Source organism: Mizuhopecten yessoensis, unplaced genomic scaffold (assembly GCF_002113885.1).
Source record: "Mizuhopecten yessoensis strain PY_sf001 unplaced genomic scaffold, ASM211388v2 scaffold716353, whole genome shotgun sequence".
NCBI lineage: Eukaryota > Metazoa > Mollusca > Bivalvia > Pectinida > Pectinidae > Mizuhopecten > Mizuhopecten yessoensis.
In genome coordinates this window covers 944114-966561 of record NW_018480074.1, presented here as the reverse complement: position 1 = coordinate 966561, position 22448 = coordinate 944114, and the positions used below count along the sequence as shown (strand labels likewise).

General features: G+C 34.6%; 1 protein-coding gene across 1 annotated transcript; it reads left to right on the top strand.

Annotated features, from left to right (window-relative positions):
- Positions 1 to 5713: 5713 nt before the first annotated feature.
- LOC110443614 (FGGY carbohydrate kinase domain-containing protein-like) lies at positions 5714 to 20898 on the top strand. The gene is made up of 16 exons (XM_021487938.1): positions 5714 to 5844; positions 8395 to 8604; positions 9358 to 9475; positions 10845 to 10996; positions 11960 to 12048; positions 12508 to 12635; positions 14047 to 14175; positions 14595 to 14695; positions 15278 to 15385; positions 15896 to 15957; positions 16703 to 16859; positions 18068 to 18142; positions 18704 to 18824; positions 19422 to 19516; positions 20083 to 20144; positions 20566 to 20898. The coding sequence occupies exons 2-16, from the start codon at positions 8428 to 8430 to the stop codon at positions 20639 to 20641; spliced, it is 1650 nt and encodes a 549-aa protein (XP_021343613.1). The 5' UTR covers positions 5714 to 5844; positions 8395 to 8427; the 3' UTR covers positions 20642 to 20898.
- The last annotated feature ends 1550 nt before the right edge of the window (positions 20899 to 22448 follow it).

The following is a 22448-nucleotide window of genomic DNA, read 5'->3' as shown; positions in this document are numbered from 1 at the left end:
TCACTGAATACTACAGACAATTGACAATTAATGTTGACAGTATCACTGAATACTACAGACAATTGACAATTAATGATGACAGTATTACTAAATACTGCAGACAATTGACAATTAATGTTGACAGTATCACTAAATACTGCCGACAATTGACAATTAATGATGACAGTATCACTGAATACTACAGAAATTGACAATTAATGATAAAAGTATCACTGAATACCACAGGCAATTGACAATTAATGATGACAGTATCACTGAATACTACAGACAATTGACAATTAATGTTGACAGTATCACTAAATACTGCCGACAATTAACAATTAATGATGACAGTATCACTGAATACTACAGACAATTGACAATTAATGATGACAGTATCACTAAATACTACAGACAATTGACAATTAATGTTGACAGTATCATGGAATACTACAGACAATTGACAATTAATGATGAAAGTATCACTAAATACTACAGGCAATTGACAATTAATGTTGACAGTATCATGGAATACTACAGAAAATTGACAATTAATAATGACAGTATCACTGAATACCACAGGCAATTGACAATTAATGATGAAAGTATCACTGAATACCACAGACAATTGACAATTAATGATGAAAGTATCACTAAATACTACAGAAAATTGACAATTAATAATGACAGTATCACTGAATACTACAAACAATTGACAATTAATTGTTAAATACTGCAGACAATTGACAATTAATGATGACAGTATCACTGAATACTACAAACAATTGACAATTAATTGTTAAATACTGCAGACAATTGACAATTCATGATGACAGTCTCACTGAATACTACAGACAATTGACAATTAATGATGACAGTATCACTGAATACTGCAGACAATTGATAATTAATGATGACAGTATCACTGAATACTACAGACAATTGACAATTAATGTTGACAGTATCACTGAATACTACAGACACTTAATGATGAAAGTATCACTAAATACTACAGACAATTAATGATGAAAGTATCACTAAATACTACAGAAAATTGACAATTAATAATGACAGTATCACTGAATACTACAGACAATTGACAATTAATGTTGACAGTATCACTGAATACTACAGACAATTGACAATTAATGATGACAGTATCACTGAATACTACAGACAATTGACAATTAATGTTGACAGTATCACTGAATACTACAGACAATTGACAATTAATGATGACAGTATCACTGAATACTACAGACAATTGACAATTAATGATGACAGTATCACTGAATACTACAGACAATTGACAATTAATGATGACAGTATCACTGAATACTACAGACAATTGACAATTAATGATGACAGTATCACTGAATACTACAGACAATTGACAATTAATGATGACAGTATCACTGAATACTACAGACAATTGACAATTAATGATGACAGTATCACTGAATACTACAGACAATTGACAATTAATGATGACAGTATCACTGAATACTACAGACAATTGACAATTAATGATGACAGTATCACTGAATACTACAGACAATTGACAATTAATGATGACAGTATCACTGAATACTACAGACAATTGACAATTAATGATGACAGTATCACTGAATACTACAGACAATTGACAATTAATGATGACAGTATCACTGAATACTACAGACAATTGACAATTAATGATGACAGTATCACTGAATACTACAGACAATTGACAATTAATGATGACAGTATCACTGAATACTACAGACAATTGACAATTAATGATGACAGTATCACTGAATACTACAGACAATTGACAATTAATGATGACAGTATCACTGAATACTACAGACAATTGACAATTAATGATGACAGTATCACTGAATACTACAGACAATTGACAATTAATGATGACAGTATCACTGAATACTACAGACAATTGACAATTAATGATGACAGTATCACTGAATACTACAGACAATTGACAATTAATGATGACAGTATCACTGAATACTACAGACAATTGACAATTAATGATGACAGTATCACTGAATACTACAGACAATTGACAATTAATGATGACAGTATCACTGAATACTACAGACAATTGACAATTAATGATGACAGTATCACTGAATACTACAGACAATTGACAATTAATGATGACAGTATCACTGAATACTACAGACAATTGACAATTAATGATGACAGTATCACTGAATACTACAGACAATTGACAATTAATGATGACAGTATCACTGAATACTACAGACAATTGACAATTAATGATGACAGTATCACTGAATACTACAGACAATTGACAATTAATGATGACAGTATCACTGAATACTACAGACAATTGACAATTAATGATGACAGTATCACTGAATACTACAGACAATTGACAATTAATGATGACAGTATCACTGAATACTACAGACAATTGACAATTAATGATGACAGTATCACTGAATACTACAGACAATTGACAATTAATGATGACAGTATCACTGAATACTACAGACAATTGACAATTAATGATGACAGTATCACTGAATACTACAGACAATTGACAATTAATGATGACAGTATCACTGAATACTACAGACAATTGACAATTAATGATGACAGTATCACTGAATACTACAGACAATTGACAATTAATGATGACAGTATCACTGAATACTACAGACAATTGACAATTAATGATGACAGTATCACTGCATACTTCAGACAATTGACAATTAATGTTGACAGTATTACTGAATACAACAGACAATTGACAATTAATGATGAAAGTATCACTGAATACTACAGACAATTGACAATTAATGATGACAGTATCACTGCATACTTCATACAATTGACAATTAATGATGACAGTATCACTGAATACTGCAGACAATTGACAATTAATGTTGACAGTATCACTGAATACAACAGACAATTGTCAATTAATGATGACAGTATCACTGAATACTACAGACAATTGACAATGTTGACAGTATCACGGAATACTATCAACCTTTGATGATTTGTTGACCTTAATAATGAGGTCTACTGACAATTATAATGTGATGGATGATTTGTTGAAAAGTATCACCAAAATGTAATGACAATGATGATTCATGGACTGTGTATCACTGCACAGAATCATGAATTCATGATGTTCATGCTAGACCTCAATGAGACTGGCTAGTCAATAAAGAAGGGTTACAAAATGTGAAATAGTCAAATACAGCAAACATAGCTCTTGTAGGAATCAAAGTGAAAGAACAATCACTACGGTACACTGTACAGCTTGAGATGATATTGTTCAACTTTGTCCAAACAAATGACCTTGACTTATTTCCAAGGACACAGGAGACAGATTAAGTTTAAATGCTTTCTACTTTGTTGAAACTTACAATGAGTGAAAAGGGTTTTAAATGTATAAATGTCTTGTACCATATGACATTTGACCCGTTCACCTTTGTCCAGAGTAATATGTTTCATCTGATGATTGACCTTGATGATCTACTTTCAAGGCATTAAATAAATATACTTAAACTTGAAACAAACTTCTGTTAACAAGAATTCCTTGAAATTTTGTCTTGGCTGTCCCTGAGCTTTGACAGCCACCCTTTTTAAGGTAGAAAAAGACAAAATAAGTTGGATTACAATGTTATTCCTATACAGGTTTGCACTCTGTCCTTCTGTCAGAGAAGTTTGTCCGGGACATTTTCTATACTATTTCAACTACGTATCTAGATTTGGGATACAAGAACATCTTGGGATGGCGGAGAGCAGAGTGCAAGAATTTGGTCACTATATGACCTCTGCTTTGACCTTTGATCTTAACGTTTGAAAAAGTTTGTCTGAGGCTTTTCCTGTTAATTCCTACTTTTAAAAACCAATTTCCTTCACTCTGCTTTTCCCCCATTTCCCAAATTTAAAGCTGTCAGCATCTTTGCGCTCTGGATATTTTATGAAACCATATTGCAAATTTCTTCTGTTCGCAACAAGAAAACAATTTTATCATTACAAAGAAGCCTTTAATGTTGTAATATGTATCAGGATACTTTCCTAACAGTAGGCACAACCTGACATAAGTGTACTGTTTGTTAAATATAGACATCATTACCGGTGGGGGACTTGATGGCCGGGATTGCCTTGCATTATATACTTTGCCTTAATAATAATATTTATTCGGTAAAAGCAAGATACAGGTACAAATATCACATATGATCACAGATTTCAATTGCATAATAATCACAGATTTATCACAGTATTTAGCTTATCACATCAAAGTTAATATCACAAATTTTGGAGCACTACAATTACAATGTATCTGTTTGACTAAGCTTTAACCTAGGATATCCCATGAAAGCTGGGTGGCAGCTTATTTCCAATGGGGTCCTCTAGTATAGATCTTAATTACTTAGATAACAAAAGGTCCTAAGGATTTGACCTTATAATATGAATATAAGATGGTATAATTTCTCGTAATAATATATATATGAATAGAATAAGTTGTAATTGGTCAAATATGATGATGATATATTATTTCATCAAAATAAGATGTTATTTTATTTGACGGTATAAGATGGAGTTGTCATTAGCAAATATGATTTCCTTCTGATAATATATATATGTGGGGCTATGCATGATGTTGTTTCCACTTGTAATATTAAAATATCAGTTATATGTATCACTGTACATATCATAATGCAAGATGATGTCATTCTTGCAGATATTAAGTAACAATATAAGATGGTGTTAGGCCATATACATTTATACTGTGGTACTTGTGTGTAGAACAGACAACAGGTGGTTGGGCAATCCCTACCAACCTATTATCTGTCTAACAAATTATAGCAATTTGGGGTATAATACATATATAAAAATGACTTTTAATAAAATAAAGACTGAGGATGATGGTAATAAAATCTTCCATAACATTTATAAAAAGTACATATTATATTGGTACTTTAGTTAAAATTTTGGTAATACATCATATATTTTTAGAAGAAGTTTAGAGTCACCCACTGGGATAGAATAAAAATTACCTTTAGAAGACAAATTCTTGCTCAAAATCATTTTTTGCCAAAACTTGTAAGTACTTTTTTATCTCGCTTTTGAATTTCATCTTGTGATCGACAGATTTTATTGAATGTGGTAAGTTATTCCAATCTTTGATAGCATTATAGAAAAAAGATGATGATTCCACACCTTTTATATAAGGAATGTTGAAATTCAGATCACTGTTCCTGGTAAAGTGTTTTTTCTCTGTTCTAGTAAAATTTTCTTTCATATAGGATGGACATTTGTTATGTTGAATATTAAAGACATGGTTAAAACGGAGCTGTTTCACCCTGCCCCTAACATCCAACATATTAACTTGTTCCAATTCCCGATGGGTGACTCTTGATCTATTATCAAGTTTCAGAATAAAACCACTTTATTAAAAATAGTGTAACCCGACTCATCAACGGTTAGTTAAAACATTTATTATCTTATTTGCACCTATCTTAAAACTCTAAAAAAAATACTGATTCATTAGCATCATGTGGAATAGACACGGAAATTTAACTTGTTACGTTTCCGCGTGCCCTTTGAATCTCCCGCATTTGTATCTCTTTTCGTAAATAACGTGTAAATAACCCGGAAATGCTTCATCCCGGAGCTCATCTAAATTTACCATTACATGTGTAGTATTTTCCTCCCGGGACGCATCAGTCTTTTCCCTTACACATTTAAAAAAAAAACAGCTGTAAAGCTGGCAGGTGAACAGCTGTAAAGTGTGCGCCTTTTCTGGCTAATCGGCATTGACAGTCAGGTCAGACGGGAATGGCGATTGGACATTTAAAGTTCAGATAGAAACGATAAGTAGGTTAATTATAATTAATTTCAATCAGTGATATAAAACACTTTACTGGTGCACATCTCTAACACCTATCGCTTCAAGCACAGGGGCACGTAACTACTATTAATTTTGTTTTAGGCTTTCAAGATTCAAGAAGCTTTATTTAACGTCGCATATACATGTAACATAATAACATTAGCACTGTAGTGCTATTCTTGCGACAAAACATATAAAATTTAACAAGGATCACAGTACTTATGAATAAATATAAAAACAGGACAACAATTCAAATTAGATATGCTAAAATTATACAGTAGAGCATATTATATCACACTTGAATGTCACACAAGTGTTACAAAAGACAAGTTAAGACACTATACTAGTGTTATGTACATATATGCTAATGTAGCAAAGTAAAAAAATACAGGATATACACTAATATAGTGTGAATTAAAAAGAGACAATGAAGTCATAAATAGAAACAGCTATATAATTATGATATTGTAAAAAAGTAATGATCTTTTAAATAATGGAGCTCAAATCTAAAATAAATATCAGTTATATAATAAGTATATTACTAAAGTATATTAAATTAAATAACACAAGCAGCAGTGAAATTAAATAGTTGTAGTATAAAACATGTAGGTAGATTCCAAAGGGGGACAACTCACACTAGATATAACGTACCCAGCAACTAAAAGCCTAAAACAAGATCAATATTAATAGCAGTTGCGTGCCCCTGTGCTTGAAGTCGACGATGTCTCTCGATGTCCCGTTTAGTTCAGCATAATTAGGAATGAGGATAATGCGGCTTGATATGGTGTATCAATTAACATGCTAAGCCTATTGTGCTGTGACATTTCAGTAAGATGAACTTTTGAAATGGTCCTGGATTAGCCCCAATTATCTACAAGTATTACCGGTATCAACAATAATTAATTAACAATCTGTTGAGAATAAGGCAAAACAACAAATATTTTGTGTTTCCGGTAACCCTACCTACACTATTTTTTTTGTACCTACCATACAGTTTTTAAGGCAATTTTCGAAGAAGCACTATTAATATCAAGATCACTCTCCTATATAAACCATATAAAATTATTTGTGAAAACAAAATTACCCTAAATTTCCCCAACATATTACAGGAAACCAGGGACAGTATACACCCCTGAGGATACTTTTTTTTTTGTCTGGCCTTTTATTAACTATAGATGATTGAAGCCTTATTATCCCAGGTTTACAGCCAAAATACACTAGCTTGCAGCTCAGAATTAGAGTAGATGTGCTTGTAGAGACAAACTATTTCACCATGCAGATATTTGAACCATCAATCCAAGTCTCATCACACAGAGGTCCTGTCTAAAGGAGGATTGGAATGAGCAGCCAATATAAGTCATTATATATATATATATATATATATAGCTGTCCTGATCATGTTCAAGGCCAAATGTGTAAAAACAAGAAAATATCTCAAGTACTCAAAAGGGGACATGGGCAAGATACAGGCACATAACCTCAGTCTTCAGGGACTGGTGCACCGACCAAGAACAGTCGCAGGTATCATTAAACATGTGCAGCATGGGAAGATTACAATTTAAAGAGACACTGTCCGCTTCATGAAGAAAAACTGACTGGAATCGGGAAAAGAAGATAGCCACCATCTGCAAAAACTGAGTCTGTATAACAAAATAAAGACCACAGGCACCCTTGGAGATAAAAAAAAAATAAAAATGTCTAAGAAGTACAATGAAATATCAGTTAGAAGAGCAACACCACAAGCTCATGTTCAAATTGCTAGAAATAGACATCAACACCCTAACACACAGTACCGATGATCCTATAGCCCTGGTATTCAGGTAAGGTGGTATGTATTGGTATTGAGGTAAGGTGGTGTGTATTGGTATTCAGGTAAGGTGGTATGTATTGGTATTGAGGTAAGGTGGTGTGTATTGGTATTCAGGTAAGGTGGTATGTATTGGTATTGAGGTAAGGTGGTATATATTGGTATTGAGGTAAGGTGGTATGTATTGGTATTCAGGTTAGGTGGTGTGTATTGGTATTGAGGAAAGGTGGTATATCAAGTCAACATGACATGATAGCAGTGGTGTGTCTATTATAAAGATCAGAGACAGTGCACTAAAATCTGTAGCTCTAAACAATCGGTGACCGAGTGGTGACATCTTTTATTAACTGACAAAGTTGTCCTATATAATACTTATTTCTGGTAAATAGGCGGTCACCTTTCATTGTATGAATGAATATATGATAATTTTGTCGGTAAACAGGAATAATTCAAAAAAAGATTATAAGAATGGTATTTGGTGAAATCCTATTATGAAAACATTGGTAAAATCTTTTCCTATTGACAATACACTGTACCTGGTACATGTATATTTCGTGATGGAGGTACTATGGAAGTTCATTCCTGTTTTCCGATAGAAATACATACAATTAAAGGTCATTCTGGTGTTCAAGAAATAGATTTAAGGCCAGTGTCCTGAATAAATTTATGATTGAAGTGTGGATAAAGTGTATAAAATACTTGATGTGTGTTTTGTTTCTACTTCTCACAGATAAATTGTAGCTACCTGTAGTTATTCATCACAATGCCGTATTACCTGGGTGTCGATGTGGGTACTGGAAGTGTCCGGTCAGCATTGGTTAGTGGTCAAGGTCGGGTGGTCAGTATCGCCACCAAATCTATCAAGATCTGGTCACCACAGACTAACCACTACGAACAGTCTTCAAAGAATGTGTGGTCAGCAGTAGTGGAAACGGTACAGGTATGTAACAGTTATCTCCCTTGGATTTACAAATGCATGTACCGGTAGATACTTTTTTCAAAGAAACCTTATCTTTTTACCTTCCTGGTCTGAATATTGTGTGGACACATTTGAAAAGTTTGACATAGGTGTCTGATAAGAGGTCGAAAGTCAAATGTTAAGGTCATAAGGTTATATGTAGAAAATAAAAAAAATAAAAACCAATCGTGTTGACACCTTTGCCTCTTTGTAAAGTATTTCAGGGCTAATTATTGAAAGGAAAATGTATGAAAATGCTGCTAGATAAGATTTTGCAAAAATATCTTCAATCCACAAATCTTACGACATGTTTGCTGTATTTAAAGATCTTGATCTGATTGTGTCAAAGTGAAGTAGTAAAGTAGGATTTTACCTCTGAAAAGATAGTTTGACTGATGGAATTAGGGTTTGGGTGACATTTGAACTGATTTAATATTCTCTTTTAGTTTTAACTACAATCTTTTCATGTTTAAAATTCTAAAAACTAGCTGCTTTCACCCTTCACAGGGCTCTGACCAAACCTGTGAAGGGTGAAAGCAGCTAGTTTTTTAGTTGGTCATTAGATCTTATTTTTTCTATATTTACTTACCTCACATGGATATAACCTTAAGTGTGTCCAGCACCTGTGAGCTGCTCTTGTGTATTTTAGCAAGAAAAGATGTAACAATAAACACATATTAAAAATTCTATTGTATAAAAAGTCATATGGAGTCTGTAACTGCTATTGTTCCACAGAGGGCTTTGTCTGAGTCAGGGATTGATAAGGAAGAGATCCATGGTATTGGGTTCGATGCCACATGTTCATTGGTCGTCCTTGACAAAGACGGAGCTTCAGTGTCTGTCAATAGCTCAGGTAGGAGTCTTATGCAGATTTGTCCTGCTTCAATATTGAACATTACTTTGGAGTTTTGTTGCCCATATTTGTGGCGGGGTAGCTCTGATGTCCATGTAACTAGGTGTAGGATTAAACCCCTGCTTCAGGGTGCATGTGATGAGTCTGAAATTAGGTTAACATCAACCTCAATTCTCCAGGGGTTACGCTCACTTATGCTCCCAGCACAGAGAGCGCAAGTGAGAGTAACTCCTGGAGTAACAAGGATGGGTAAACAAAGATTTGGAAAGTTGTTATTCTAAAGTCAAAAGTGAATACAGTAGTTATTCTGATGGACATTAAAAATTCATTAATATTCACATGTAATTTAAAGAAAAAGTAGTATTTGGTATTCTTTTTCTGCTACTAAAAACGAAATGGGCGAAAATTTCCCGATAAGCAGATTTACTTCAGGCAAAACAAAACAACATGTTTGTTTCCTGTTACATGTCTGAAGGTTAGGAAGGTACCAGTAAAAAAGTTTATTTTTCATGTTTTGTTGGCCCTATTTTGTTTTAGCTCATCCATCTGTCACATATTGCATTTCAGACAATAATATCCTTCAATTTAGATGGACAACCTTGCGTAACGTTAATGACAATACTGAGTCCAAATTCATCGGTGAATGTAATACATAACATGTACAGTGTATATACATATTTAGTTAGTTATAGGTACACAGAGGTTACACAGTAATAAAATCTGTTACCTGTAACTGAGCGAGATCGGGTTATCTCGGTAGAGGGTTAAGATTCTGTAACAAAATCCCAACCGAGGCGTAAGCCGAGGTTGGGATGTTACAGAATCTTAGCCCGAGACTGAGATAACCAGATCTTGCTCACTTACAGGTAATTGATTTTTTTTCTCGCACCTTTTAGTTAGAAAAAAAGATTCAATTTTGCTAAAAACTACAAGTATCCCACCTTGGGCCTCAAATGATAATGACCTCTTTACTACTTCAGCTACATTTGCATGCTTCAGCGTATAAATGAAGTCCGTCCTTACATAGATTACAATGTATTTCGTATTTCACAGTGTAGAATATATTTTATCTACAACATCAAATATCTAACAACATCCAAACTATACATATAACGACAAAATAGAACATTTATAATGCAAATTGTCAATTTCAAGCAGTTAATACGCGGATGAATACATCGCAGTGTAAAAATTCCGCGAAAAGTCACTTAAGGTTACAAGACAGATCGGACGAGATAGAAAAATCTAGCATGGGGTATGACGTTGGATATCTCTTGTCTGAGGTACGAAAATACATAATCTTGAAAATCAGAATTGCATAATGTCATTACATGTGCTTGAATTTTCTGATCTGTACTTATGGTGACAGGTTCAACTGGGCAAGACATCATGATGTGGATGGATCATCGGGCAGAGGACCAAGCCAGGCGCATCAATGCCACAGACCATGACGTGCTCAAGTATGTAGGAGGCACTATCTCCCTAGAAATGCAGGCACCCAAACTTCTTTGGCTCAAAGAGGTAAACATACAGCACTGGAAGAAAATTATACATAACTTAACCTTTATATACCGTATTGGGCCAATATATAGTTAATTTGTTAGCGGTTTTCCTTATCAAATTGAAGTATGTAAACAGTTTAGCTAAAAAGACTCAGATTTGGCAAGCCTGAGTTATTCCCATAACAACTTTTTGGTCTGTTGATTTTTGATTTTTTTTTGTGAAAAAATTCTATAAGCATGGGCGACATTATACAAACATTTTACTGTAGATAGAAGAATTATACAGTAAATATAAGCATTATACAGAAACAAAAGCAATACATAGTAAACAGGAGCCCTGAACAGTAAATATAAGCATTATGCAGTAAATATAAGCACTATACAGTACACATTAGCATGCCAAAATGAATATATTTGTTACAAACACTATACAACGTATAGTAAGTTTAGCACTACATAATATATTGGGAAATTTTCACCCTAAGATGGTAAAATCCATTTTTCGCCCAATTTTAAATTCGGCTTTCTTTTTAAGAAGGCTTTGAAATACATGGAGTTTATATTTTACAATGAAATAAAAGGCATTGACGTTAGAAAGTTGGAGTTATAATTGACGCTAGAAAATTTGCGTTATAATTGACGCTAGAAAGTTTGAGTTATAATTGAGGCTAGAAAGTTTGAGTTATAATTGATGCTAGAAAGTTTGAGTTATAATTGACGCTAGAAAGTTTAAGTTATAATTGACGATAGAAAGTTTGATTTATAATTGACGCTTGAAAGTTGGAGTTATAATTGACGCTAGAAAGTTTGAGTTATAATTGATGCTAGAAAGTTTGAGTTATAATTGACGCTAGAAAGTTTGAGTTATAATTGACGCTAGAAAGTTTGAGGTATAATTATTTTCAACATCAGTTTGACTCTTAGACTTCTTTATCATACTTGTGTTAGTACTTATCACATATAATTGTTTACTTTAAACTAGAATCTATACAGTACCTGTTGGAGTAAAGCTTCCCACCTATTTGACTTGCCTGACTTTCTAACATGGAAAGCTACTGGAAGCTTGTCAAGGTAAACACATACAAATAATTTATAATCAATTGTGATGACTTGATGCTTCTAGCTTTATAGATAACAGTGGCTGTGCTGTCTTTTTGTGTATTGATGACCTTGCTTTACATGAAAGTGTATATTCCATCTTCTGCTATGTTGTTGAGCTTGCTTTATGTGAAAGCATTTCCATCTTCTTGTGCATTGCTAGCTTTACTTTATGTGAAGGTGCCAGTGTCTTCTTGTGCCTTTTCTACTCTGTCTGTACATTAGTCTGCTGTATTTGAAAATCCCTTTGACCTAAAGATGACCTTTGTCTGTAGATGACCCTTCAGTATTTGAAGGTCCCTGAGGTCCATTTCTGTTTATATTCTTTCTGTATTTGAAGGGTCCCTGAGGTCCATTTTCTGTCGATGGTCTTGCTGTATTTGAAGGGTCCCTGTGGTTCATTTTCTTTTGATGATCTTGCTGTATTTGAAGGTCCCTGTGCTCTCTCATCTGTAAGTGGAATTACCAGGCTGGTGACCATGGTAACAGTGGCTGGAGTGAGGACTTCTTTACACAAATCTCTCTAGAGGATCTGGTGGGCAAAGGTTACAGCAGGATTGGTAATTACTTTTGCTGGTGTCAATGAATTGATTTCGAAAAAAATGAATAATTTTGTCACATTTTGTTGCTTTCAAACTCCTTCAACCTTTTTTTTAACTTCTTGATCAAGTCAGTCAATTTTGGGCTAAATTCTTTTTCCATTTTTTCCCCCCTTATAAAGCTTCACATTCCCATTGATCATGATGAGTTGGTTTGTCATGTACAATTCTCAAATCCATACCCAAAGGTCAAGGTTCTGTTTATGGTCCATAAATTGTAGATTTTTTTTAGCTCACCTGCCCTAAGGGTAAGTGAGCTTATGTCATGGTGCAGCGTCTGTCGTCAGTCCGGCGTCTGGCGTCCATCCGTCCGTCGGCGCCAGTAAACTTTTCCTTTAAACAACAGACAGGCCAAAATTCATGATATTTTGCTGAAAGCTTCATGGTAGGGGCCCGACAAAGTTTTCGAACGAAAATGACTTTGACCTACTTTTAAGGTCACAGGGGTCAAATGTGTCAAACACTTCAAAAGACTTCTTCTAAAGAACTGAAAAGTATAAATTCTTCATATTTGACTGGTTGCTTCCTGGGATAGCGCCTGACAACGTTTGAGAATGATAATGACCTTTGCATACTTTCAAGGTCACAGGGGTCAAATGTGTCAAAAACATTTAATGACATCTTCTGAAAAACTAAAAGGTATAGACATTTCATATTTGTCTGGTAGCTTCTTGGGATAGAGCCCGACAAAGTTTGAGAATAAAAATGACCTTGACCTACTTTCAGGGTCACAGCATTCAAATATGTCAAACTCTTCAAATGACTTCTTCTGAAGAACAAAATGGTATAGAATTTTCATATTTGACTGGTGGCTTTCTGGGATAGAGCCCAACAAAGGCCCTCTGGGCCTCTTGTTTTGTACTAATTGTTGAGTGTTAATTTAAAGCCTTTCATCATTTCCCCAATACAATTTTGAAAGTTACACTACAACAAATCAAAAATCAAACCAGCATATTAAGCTAGGTTGAAAGTCTGAATTGTGATTCATTGTTGATAGGTAGATAAATATACATGTATGTCATTAATTGTCATTGCTAGATATTGATGTCATTAAATTGTCATTGATGTCATTAATTGTCATTGCTAGATATTGATGTCATTGATTGTCATTGCTAGATTCTGATGTCATTAATTGTCATTGCTAGATATTGATGTCATTAAATTGTCATTGATGTCATTAAGTGTCATTGCGAGATTCTGATGTCATTTATTGACATTGCTAGATTCTGATGGCATTTATTGTCATTGCTAGATTCTGATGTCATTAATTGTCATTGCTAGAATCTGATGTCATTAATTGTCATTGCTAGATTCTGATGTCATTAATTGTCATTGCTAGATTCTGATGTCATTAATTGTTATTCCTTCCCAGGTACTGATGTGAAGCCCCCAGGATCTCCCTGTGGGAATGGTCTCTCTCAGCATGCAGCACAGGAGATGGGACTGGTGGAAGGTATCCCTGTTGGAACCTCCATGATAGATGCCCATGCTGGTGCACTTGGTAATAACCAAATGAGTAGTCAGGATAAGTAGCTATGTTGAACAAGGTTACTAGAACTTAAAGGTACAGATGATATTGTGTGTGAGAATCAGACATTACACATTAGCCCTTGGTGATATCAATTTTAAACTTTGTGCCTTTAAAATTACATTGAAACCTGGTCGATGACACTGACATGTATATAAATCAACAGAAGGTTTGTCCCGAGTACAATGCTGTATACCAGTAGGCTATGTATACTCTATTCCAAGGTCAGAGGTCACATACAGCCTTCCAGATATCACCAGTAGGCTAGTCCTGTATATAATGTATACATTGTTGTAGGATGTATGGGCTGTATTTCAAGGTCAGAGGTCACATACAGCCTTCCAGACATCACCAGTAGGCTAGTCCTGTATATAATGTATAAAATGTTGTAGGATGCATGGGCTGTATTCCAAGGTCAGAGGTCACATACAATCTTCCAGACATCACCAGTAGGCTGGTCCTGGTTTGTGGAACTTCTACCTGCCATATGATTGTAAGTCTTAAAGGTAATACTGATATAAACATTGCAATCTATGATTTCTCTTCTTAGTACTGTGTAAATCTTATACCACGGTCATCTGTTCATATTTCAAACACATATATATCTCTAAACATGAAGTTGACACTATAAAATAGCACACCAGAGATCATTCAAAATGCACTTAAAGAAGAATACTGCTAATAGAGGTATAGTGCTACTACAAGTATGTATACATTATTTCATGTATGATCACCCAACTTTAAAAGTTTGTTCTCAGGGGTCAAATGTGTCAAACACTTCAAATGACTTCTTTTGAAGAACTTATTAAAGGTATAGAATCTTCATATTTGGCTGGTGGCTTCCTGGGATAGAGCTAACAAAGTTTGAGAAGGAAAATGACCTTGACCTACTTACAAGGTCACAAGGAAAATTACGTCAAACAACTTCTGAAGAAGAACCAAAAAGCATAGAATCATATAATAATATTTAGCTGGTAGTTTCAACAGATGGAGCCGACAAAGTTTGCGAGTAAAATATTTGAGAATATTTTGCTATGGATGCTTAAATATTCTTGGCCTCTTGTTATGTTTTCAGGTGAATGAGAAAGAAGTATTTGTGCCGGGAGTGTGGGGTCCTTTCTACTCCTCTATATTACCGGGATTATGGTGTACAGAGGGAGGGCAGAGCAGCACAGGCAAGCTGGTGAGGTTGGGTAAAGGGAGACAACTTGAGTACAGTTGGATAAACTTGACCAATATGAATTAAAAAAGTATGTGGTAGCTTATAAAGTAGCGTTTTTGTTTAAATTATATATATTTAAAGTGATTATAAAGTCACAAATATCTGTTTTAGTGACTCTGCTCCGTGTCGCAAATAAAACTCAATTTGTGACATTACCGGTATAATCACGATATTTGGCAACAAATCTCAATTGTTTTTATCTAAACTGATAAACACAGATACACATGTACAAATATCTCATTGTCAATAGCAAAAGCCGATAAAACTGATTTTGTCAAAGATCACACTGATAGCATGAAAAAATACACACAGGATAAATTTGCCCACATAATCGAATTTTGGACAAATTCCACATTTGTGGTTTGTAGTAATTTTCTTAACATATATATACCAGCTCTGCTGAAGATAGATAACCATAGAAACAGTATGTTTCTCAGTCTTATTAGAATGGCACATACTTTTGACCCACAGATTGACTTCATTGTGCAGAGCCATCCAGCCTATCAGGAAGTGAAGACTGCAGCACAGGAAAGGTATAGGTCCTACATGTAGGGATGGTACCACATATTTCTGTAATCCAAGAATAGGCCCATCGGAGTTGAATTTTCCAACTTTTGCCTTTTTGCCTTTTTTTTTAACCCTGGCTGAGCTAATCATTGATTATTTAGTATCACAAAAGAGTTTCAATGAGATTTAGAATTTAATAAGTGTATTCATTTTTTCATTTTTTTTTAAATGTCAATTGAAAAGATTTTTTTTTAAATGTCAATTGAAAAGTCATTGGAGACATATTGACACTTACTTTTTTCAGGCTAAAATTTCAGTTTCAATATCTAGAGTATAGTTTCTTCATTACAGGAGTTACTTTTAATGAAATTTCACACACAATTGTGAAGTGTCACTAATTAGTTTTCTTAACGCTTTTATTGCCAAGATAACAAAGTGAGGTCAACCATTTTTTTTATCCACAAGATCCAAATTGATTTTGATATATGCCATTACAGGTGCTTCTGATAGACAAAAAACACCAAACAGTGATCAATGTCTTCTTAAATGGCCAATTAACACCAGATGTTCATTGCGGGATGATACTTCTGGAAGTTCAATGATTATATTACTGCTGAAAAATCGTGAAAAGACTGATTTGTTTCAGACACTAATAGAACAAAATTATCATAATACTGTATTCTGCCCATGATGCAGAATATGTGATTTAAAATATTTCTGTAGTATGTGAAACTAATCCTTATGCATAGAATTGAACCTTTCCATTTCTAGAAATATTCACGAACATGATGTTTTAAATGAACTGCTGGAGAAGCAAGCCAAGCAGAAAAATCTACAGTCTTTGAGTGAGCTGACAAGAGATCTACATATTTGGCCAGATTTCCATGGCAACCGGTCCCCCTTGGCAGACCCAACATTAAAAGGCATGGTATGAAAGCATAACAAAAATTATGCTAATGATTTGATAAATGGTTTGTGTGTAGTCATCCTTGATACTCCAAGGGCTACGCTCACTTTCGCTCTCTGCACCCCTGGAATATAAATAACAAAATTTGAAGGCACACGGCTAGCTATTTGATTGATCTGAGGTGAAAAAAACCTGACCAATCGATAGGCTGACACCTGTCGTTTGAAGATTATAGAGAAGTGATGCCCGACTTCAAAGCTAGTTAATCAAAGGATTAACGATTTTACTTATATTCCAGGATGCAGAAAGCAAAAGTGACCGTAACCCCTGGAGTATCATGGATGGTGCAAAAGAGAAGTAAGGTCACTACAATGATATACCACTAACAGATGTGTTGTTCCAATTCAGCGTTTTCTACTACATGACCTTAGAAAATATATGAATTGAGAGTTAAGTCATTTAAAGTTAAGCCATTTAAAAAACTATATTCAATAAATATATTCCACATTATTAAGTTAGAAGGGGTTTAACATGAATCTCTGTATACATGATTTTGTACACAAAGACCTGCTCTTATTTCAATGAAACTCTGCACACATATCTTAATCCCCATAACATAAACCTTTTTATGTTTTTTTATATTTTGTTTCTGTTGGTATTTAGGAAGTTATGGCCCATTAATTACAACAACAAAAATCCTCCAGTCTAAAACAGTCCTTCTAAAGTGTAGGATGGGTTTCAATGTCATATGAGTCTGTTACCTCCATGTTGTTCCAGTGACATTTTAAGGCATTATTGCCCACGATGTACTGTAAAATCACTAATTTTTGTGGTTTTTTTTATTTTGTTGATTTCTTTGGTACTCTTCATCTACAAATTCATAGGTCCACAAAGTGATTACAAGTTTGACTTAAAGCTCTTCCCCGTATAGTGTGTACTCGTGACCCATGAAGTGGTGATTTTTTGAGAAAACTACCAAATTTTGCCACCACGAAAATATTTGATTTCACAGTAATTATCATACATATAAAATTATATTTTTCTTTGTGTTAAATTGGTGTCAATTGAGTGGTTCTTTTTGACATCAAATAATTACTGCATTGATTAACTCTGTAAAACCCTCTTCACAACCCGATTAATACGTACATTGAAAGCGTATAAAGTAAATCTTTGATATTACATATTTCCAAGCTGATAAAATCTTATTGCTGATATTGTCTACATTTCAGATATGTGGTTTGACCTTGAATTGTGATATGAACGACCTTGCAGTTAAATATCTAGCCACTATACAAGCTATTGCAGTAAGTATATATCTAAATAAATTAATTGTGTGGTGGGGTTGGTTTCACCAATGTGTTGCATAGCTTTAGTAGTTGGAGCTGATGTTTGAATATCCATCTGCATACTACCAACTCCACTCTTCTACCATTGTGCAAGCAAACTGCTTCTGTCTTGAAATAACCTCATCCAAAACGCTGAGTCTGTTCATATCCAAGCAAAATAAGGATGATATCCAGGGAACATTAATGGATTGAAAAACTACTTCCTCGGTTATTGTTCACTAATAAAAATCTCACAAGTACGAAAACTACATGGACGCAAAACTTTCCCATTGTACAGTGTTGTTTTGTGTTTCAGACACTACATGACATTGTACATATCTAAGTCATTACTATTGCCATAACCTATGCAAGGTGAATTAAATTCAAACTTTTGGATTTGTTTTCATATCTATTGCGGAAAAATGATTTTGTTTATCAAATATATGTCACAACATGTCAATATATTTCTGTTTGTGATTAGTGGATATTGTTGATTTTGGAGAAGGACTTGTTATGAGTAGAACTTAATTTACTTGACAGTATGGAACCCAGCATATTATCCAAGAGATGAGAGGAAGGGGACTGGATATAAGTGTGATCTACATGTGTGGTGGACTTCGTAAAAACACTGTCTACCTCAAAACACAGGTGGATGTCACAGGTATATTGTTTCTATTCATTGATTCACAGTTAAACTGCAATGATCCAGCCACCTTTGTTCCAAGTCTAGCCAGTCAAAGTGGCAGTATTAATAGCTAAGTATAGAAGAAAAAAAAAGCTTTTGTGTCTCCAAAAGCACTGGCTATATAGTTAGATTACCATATTAGTTTGGGTCATTGGATTAATGAGTTTTGGGGGAAGGGGGGACTATAGGTTTGCACTCGGTCCATACGTCCAAATTCTGTCCGTTCAAAGAGATTGTGTCCTGGGCATATCTTTTATACTATTTCACCTGGAGTAACAAGACTTGGTATGCAAATACATCTTGGGATGGCAGAAAACTGAGGACAAAAAGTATGTCACTGTCACCTAAATCCTGAGATAAAGTGTACATCTCATCATCGGTAAATAAAGAAATCATTACTTGTGGGGGACTAGGGAGTGTCTTGCAATTCTTTGCCTTGTAATTGTTTGGTCTTTTTTATAGTGATTGTTTTCTTGTGAATATATTTGAATCTTTTGAAACTCTTTATGTCCATTTTTTTAACCGTTATGACTGCAGACAAATCTTTAACTTATCTTTTTTTTGGGACAACAGGCTTACCCCTGATTTTACCTGATGAAGAGGAGTCTGTACTAGTTGGAGCAGCCATGTTGGGAGCATGTGCCTCAAAGGATTTCCCCTCCTTACAGGTAGATATACTAGGTCCCTCCCTACGGTAAATACAGAATATTCTTCCCTATAGCTGAATACACCCGAGGAACCTCCTAATAGGAAGATATTCCTTGGGCCTGTAAATTTAGGCGGAACAACAGGTTCATCGGTTTTCAAATGTAATATTTTCGGGTATAAATCCTTTATGCAGGCCTCGCAAGGCTTTGTCAAGGCTCCCCTGAAAAAAGCATCAGATTACTAAGTCCGAGCTTATTTCATAAATGATCAACTCTGGTCCAACCAGTTTAACTGTTTGGATCACAATAAACAAAAATGGCCCAGGGATCTAACTACAGGTGAATCCATGATACAAGTGATCATTTCAGCATGTATTGCACAGCATTACAGGACGTTATAGTTTCGACTATTTAAAAAGAGAATACCACAGAAACAAGTTTATGGAATACTGATTTGCTGTTTTTGATATATCATATAATGTTGAACCATCCCTCCCAATAACAACTATGACAGTCAGGAATGCAGTAAATGTTTCGCATCAGATTTATGTGTACAATTTGGTAATGATCAATTTTGTCTCCCTCAGTCTGCCATGGAAACTATGGGAGGAAGGGGTACTATTGTCTTACCTTCTGCGACTGAAAGCAGGTGAGAAGCAGAATCCTGAGAAAGAAATAGTTTTAGAGTAACACAATATTTTACCTGCCTCCTTGTATATCTAATTGGAAAAGTAACCTAAAGTATCTATATAACATAAACGGCAATACTTTAGTAATAGAAACATGGTTTTCGAAATAATGTGTTACCAATATTTTTTCCTACTACTAATACACGGAGTCAGTTTGCTGATCCCAGTACAATCCTAAAACTCTGCAGCCTAATGAACTTGTCTAGGAACCTTTTGATTGATACATTCTGTCAGCTACAAAGGCAACAGTCATTCCACTTAGTGTGCAGGTCTAAAGATCTAAAGAAGAAGTTGTAAGGGGGTCTACAGGAGTTTTTTCCCATTATGGTAATAAAATGGACTATTATCCAAATTACAAACTAAGAATACTTTACATTGTAGTTACCATAAAAAGAAGTTCTGGGTGTTCTTGAAGATGGTAGATGACCAGCAGAAATATAACTCACTGATGTCTTGAACTACTATATGTCCAATTAGCAGGCTGAGAGTCCATGCTTCCCATATCTGATCATACAGGTCTAAGAAAGGCAGACTGATGCAAAAAAGTAGTCTTAATGACTGTCTGTAAGGACAGATAGTCTGAGGAGAAAACTGAAATGACTGTCTTATTCAATGTGTGATAGGGTAAGACCTTTTACTGATTCAAGCTAATTTTTTTAATACAAAACATATTATCATTTTGAAGCTGTATAATGAAAATTGAAAATCGTTTTGTTAATGTATCAAAATCAATAAATGTCTTCCAAGCATTGATGGCTCCAGGTTGTTTATCATTTGTGAGTCAACAATACAATATTTCAGTAACTTTGATTTTGTTTTAATTGGCTAATTGGTTACAATTAGCATTTGTGTAAATAGTGTCTTATTTTCGAAATGGGAAGTCACTTTTCATGCGCTTTTATTTTCCATGATGAAACATTCGTATAAAAAATAGCCGAGGCTATACATTTGACAATCATGAACAAAATCACATGTTTGTGTTCCATTATGCTAAAAATGAATTTCAGATTTAGTAATGAAGTTCACATATTACAACCAACACTATCATAGCTACCAAAAATATACAGGGCACTACTTCCCTTTGTTAAAGTTACTGTGCCGCAATCTGTCGGAAAAACTGCAGTTAAAATTGAAGTCATCAAATTTCAGAAATATTCGGAGGATATTGGGATGAAAAGATTTAAAATTGCAATGACCTAAATTCATGTGAAGTTTATGGCTTGTGAAACCTTTTCCTCACTGCTACTTATCTCACCGCACGCAGAGTTGAAGCCATGGTTATGCTATTATCATGCATAAGCGAATTCATGAGATGTCGAGAGATTATGTGACATATAAGGGGGAAATACTGCGTTACTGGCAAGCTAGCTTTTCCAATGATGCAGTATAACCTGGGGACCCGCTCACTATTTCAGTAATAGCGAGCGTGGATAGTAGGTTGGATGGGTGACCGCCAGCAGGTTACATTTGGTGGCAGTGTAATGACTCTGTGATCACGTAAGGCCAGTTCCCGGTGGTCAAGGAAGGTGCCTTGATACACAGGGAAGACCCACAGGATTCCCCAGGCCAAGTCTCAGAGGAGGAAATAATGTGATATCTAAGGAATATGAGGGGGAAATACTGTGTTACTGGCAAGCTAGCTTTTCAAGTGATGTGGTATAACCCAGGTTTGGTCAGTAGTTTGATGAGTGACCGCCTGCACGTCACAGTAAATATTGTCTTTTTAAAGGGGCACATTGGGTGTGTGACATTATGTAAATCATCAAATTCTTTATAGCACGTGAGAAAAATCAAATTTAATTCTTTTTGTTTTATATCTTTGACACATTTCACACCCATAGTGTGGTATTAACGGTAAGGTAATAACTTTTGCTATACACAAGAAAAATTAAAATGCCAGCTTTATCCTGCTGATAAAAAAAAGTGAAGGTTAGTACGTAACTTTAACTTTTAAGGTCACCTTTGGAAATCTTAAAATCACCTTCAGAAACATTGACAGAATACTCTACATAAGAGTACAGTAACACTAATGACAATGAATGGTTTCAGTCTTATCAATTTACAATTAACGTAAAGTTAGAGGTTTTCACTGTTCTAACCCACTGATGTCGACAGCCAGAACCATCAAGCTGTCATTGGAACTATCTACTCCTATGTTGTCTGTGTACAAATTATCATATCCTAAGTCTTTCAGTATCATAACTAAGTTTGCCTAGCATTAGCTACCTTGAACTTGTGGCCTTATCATTTTAGAGGTCAAAAGG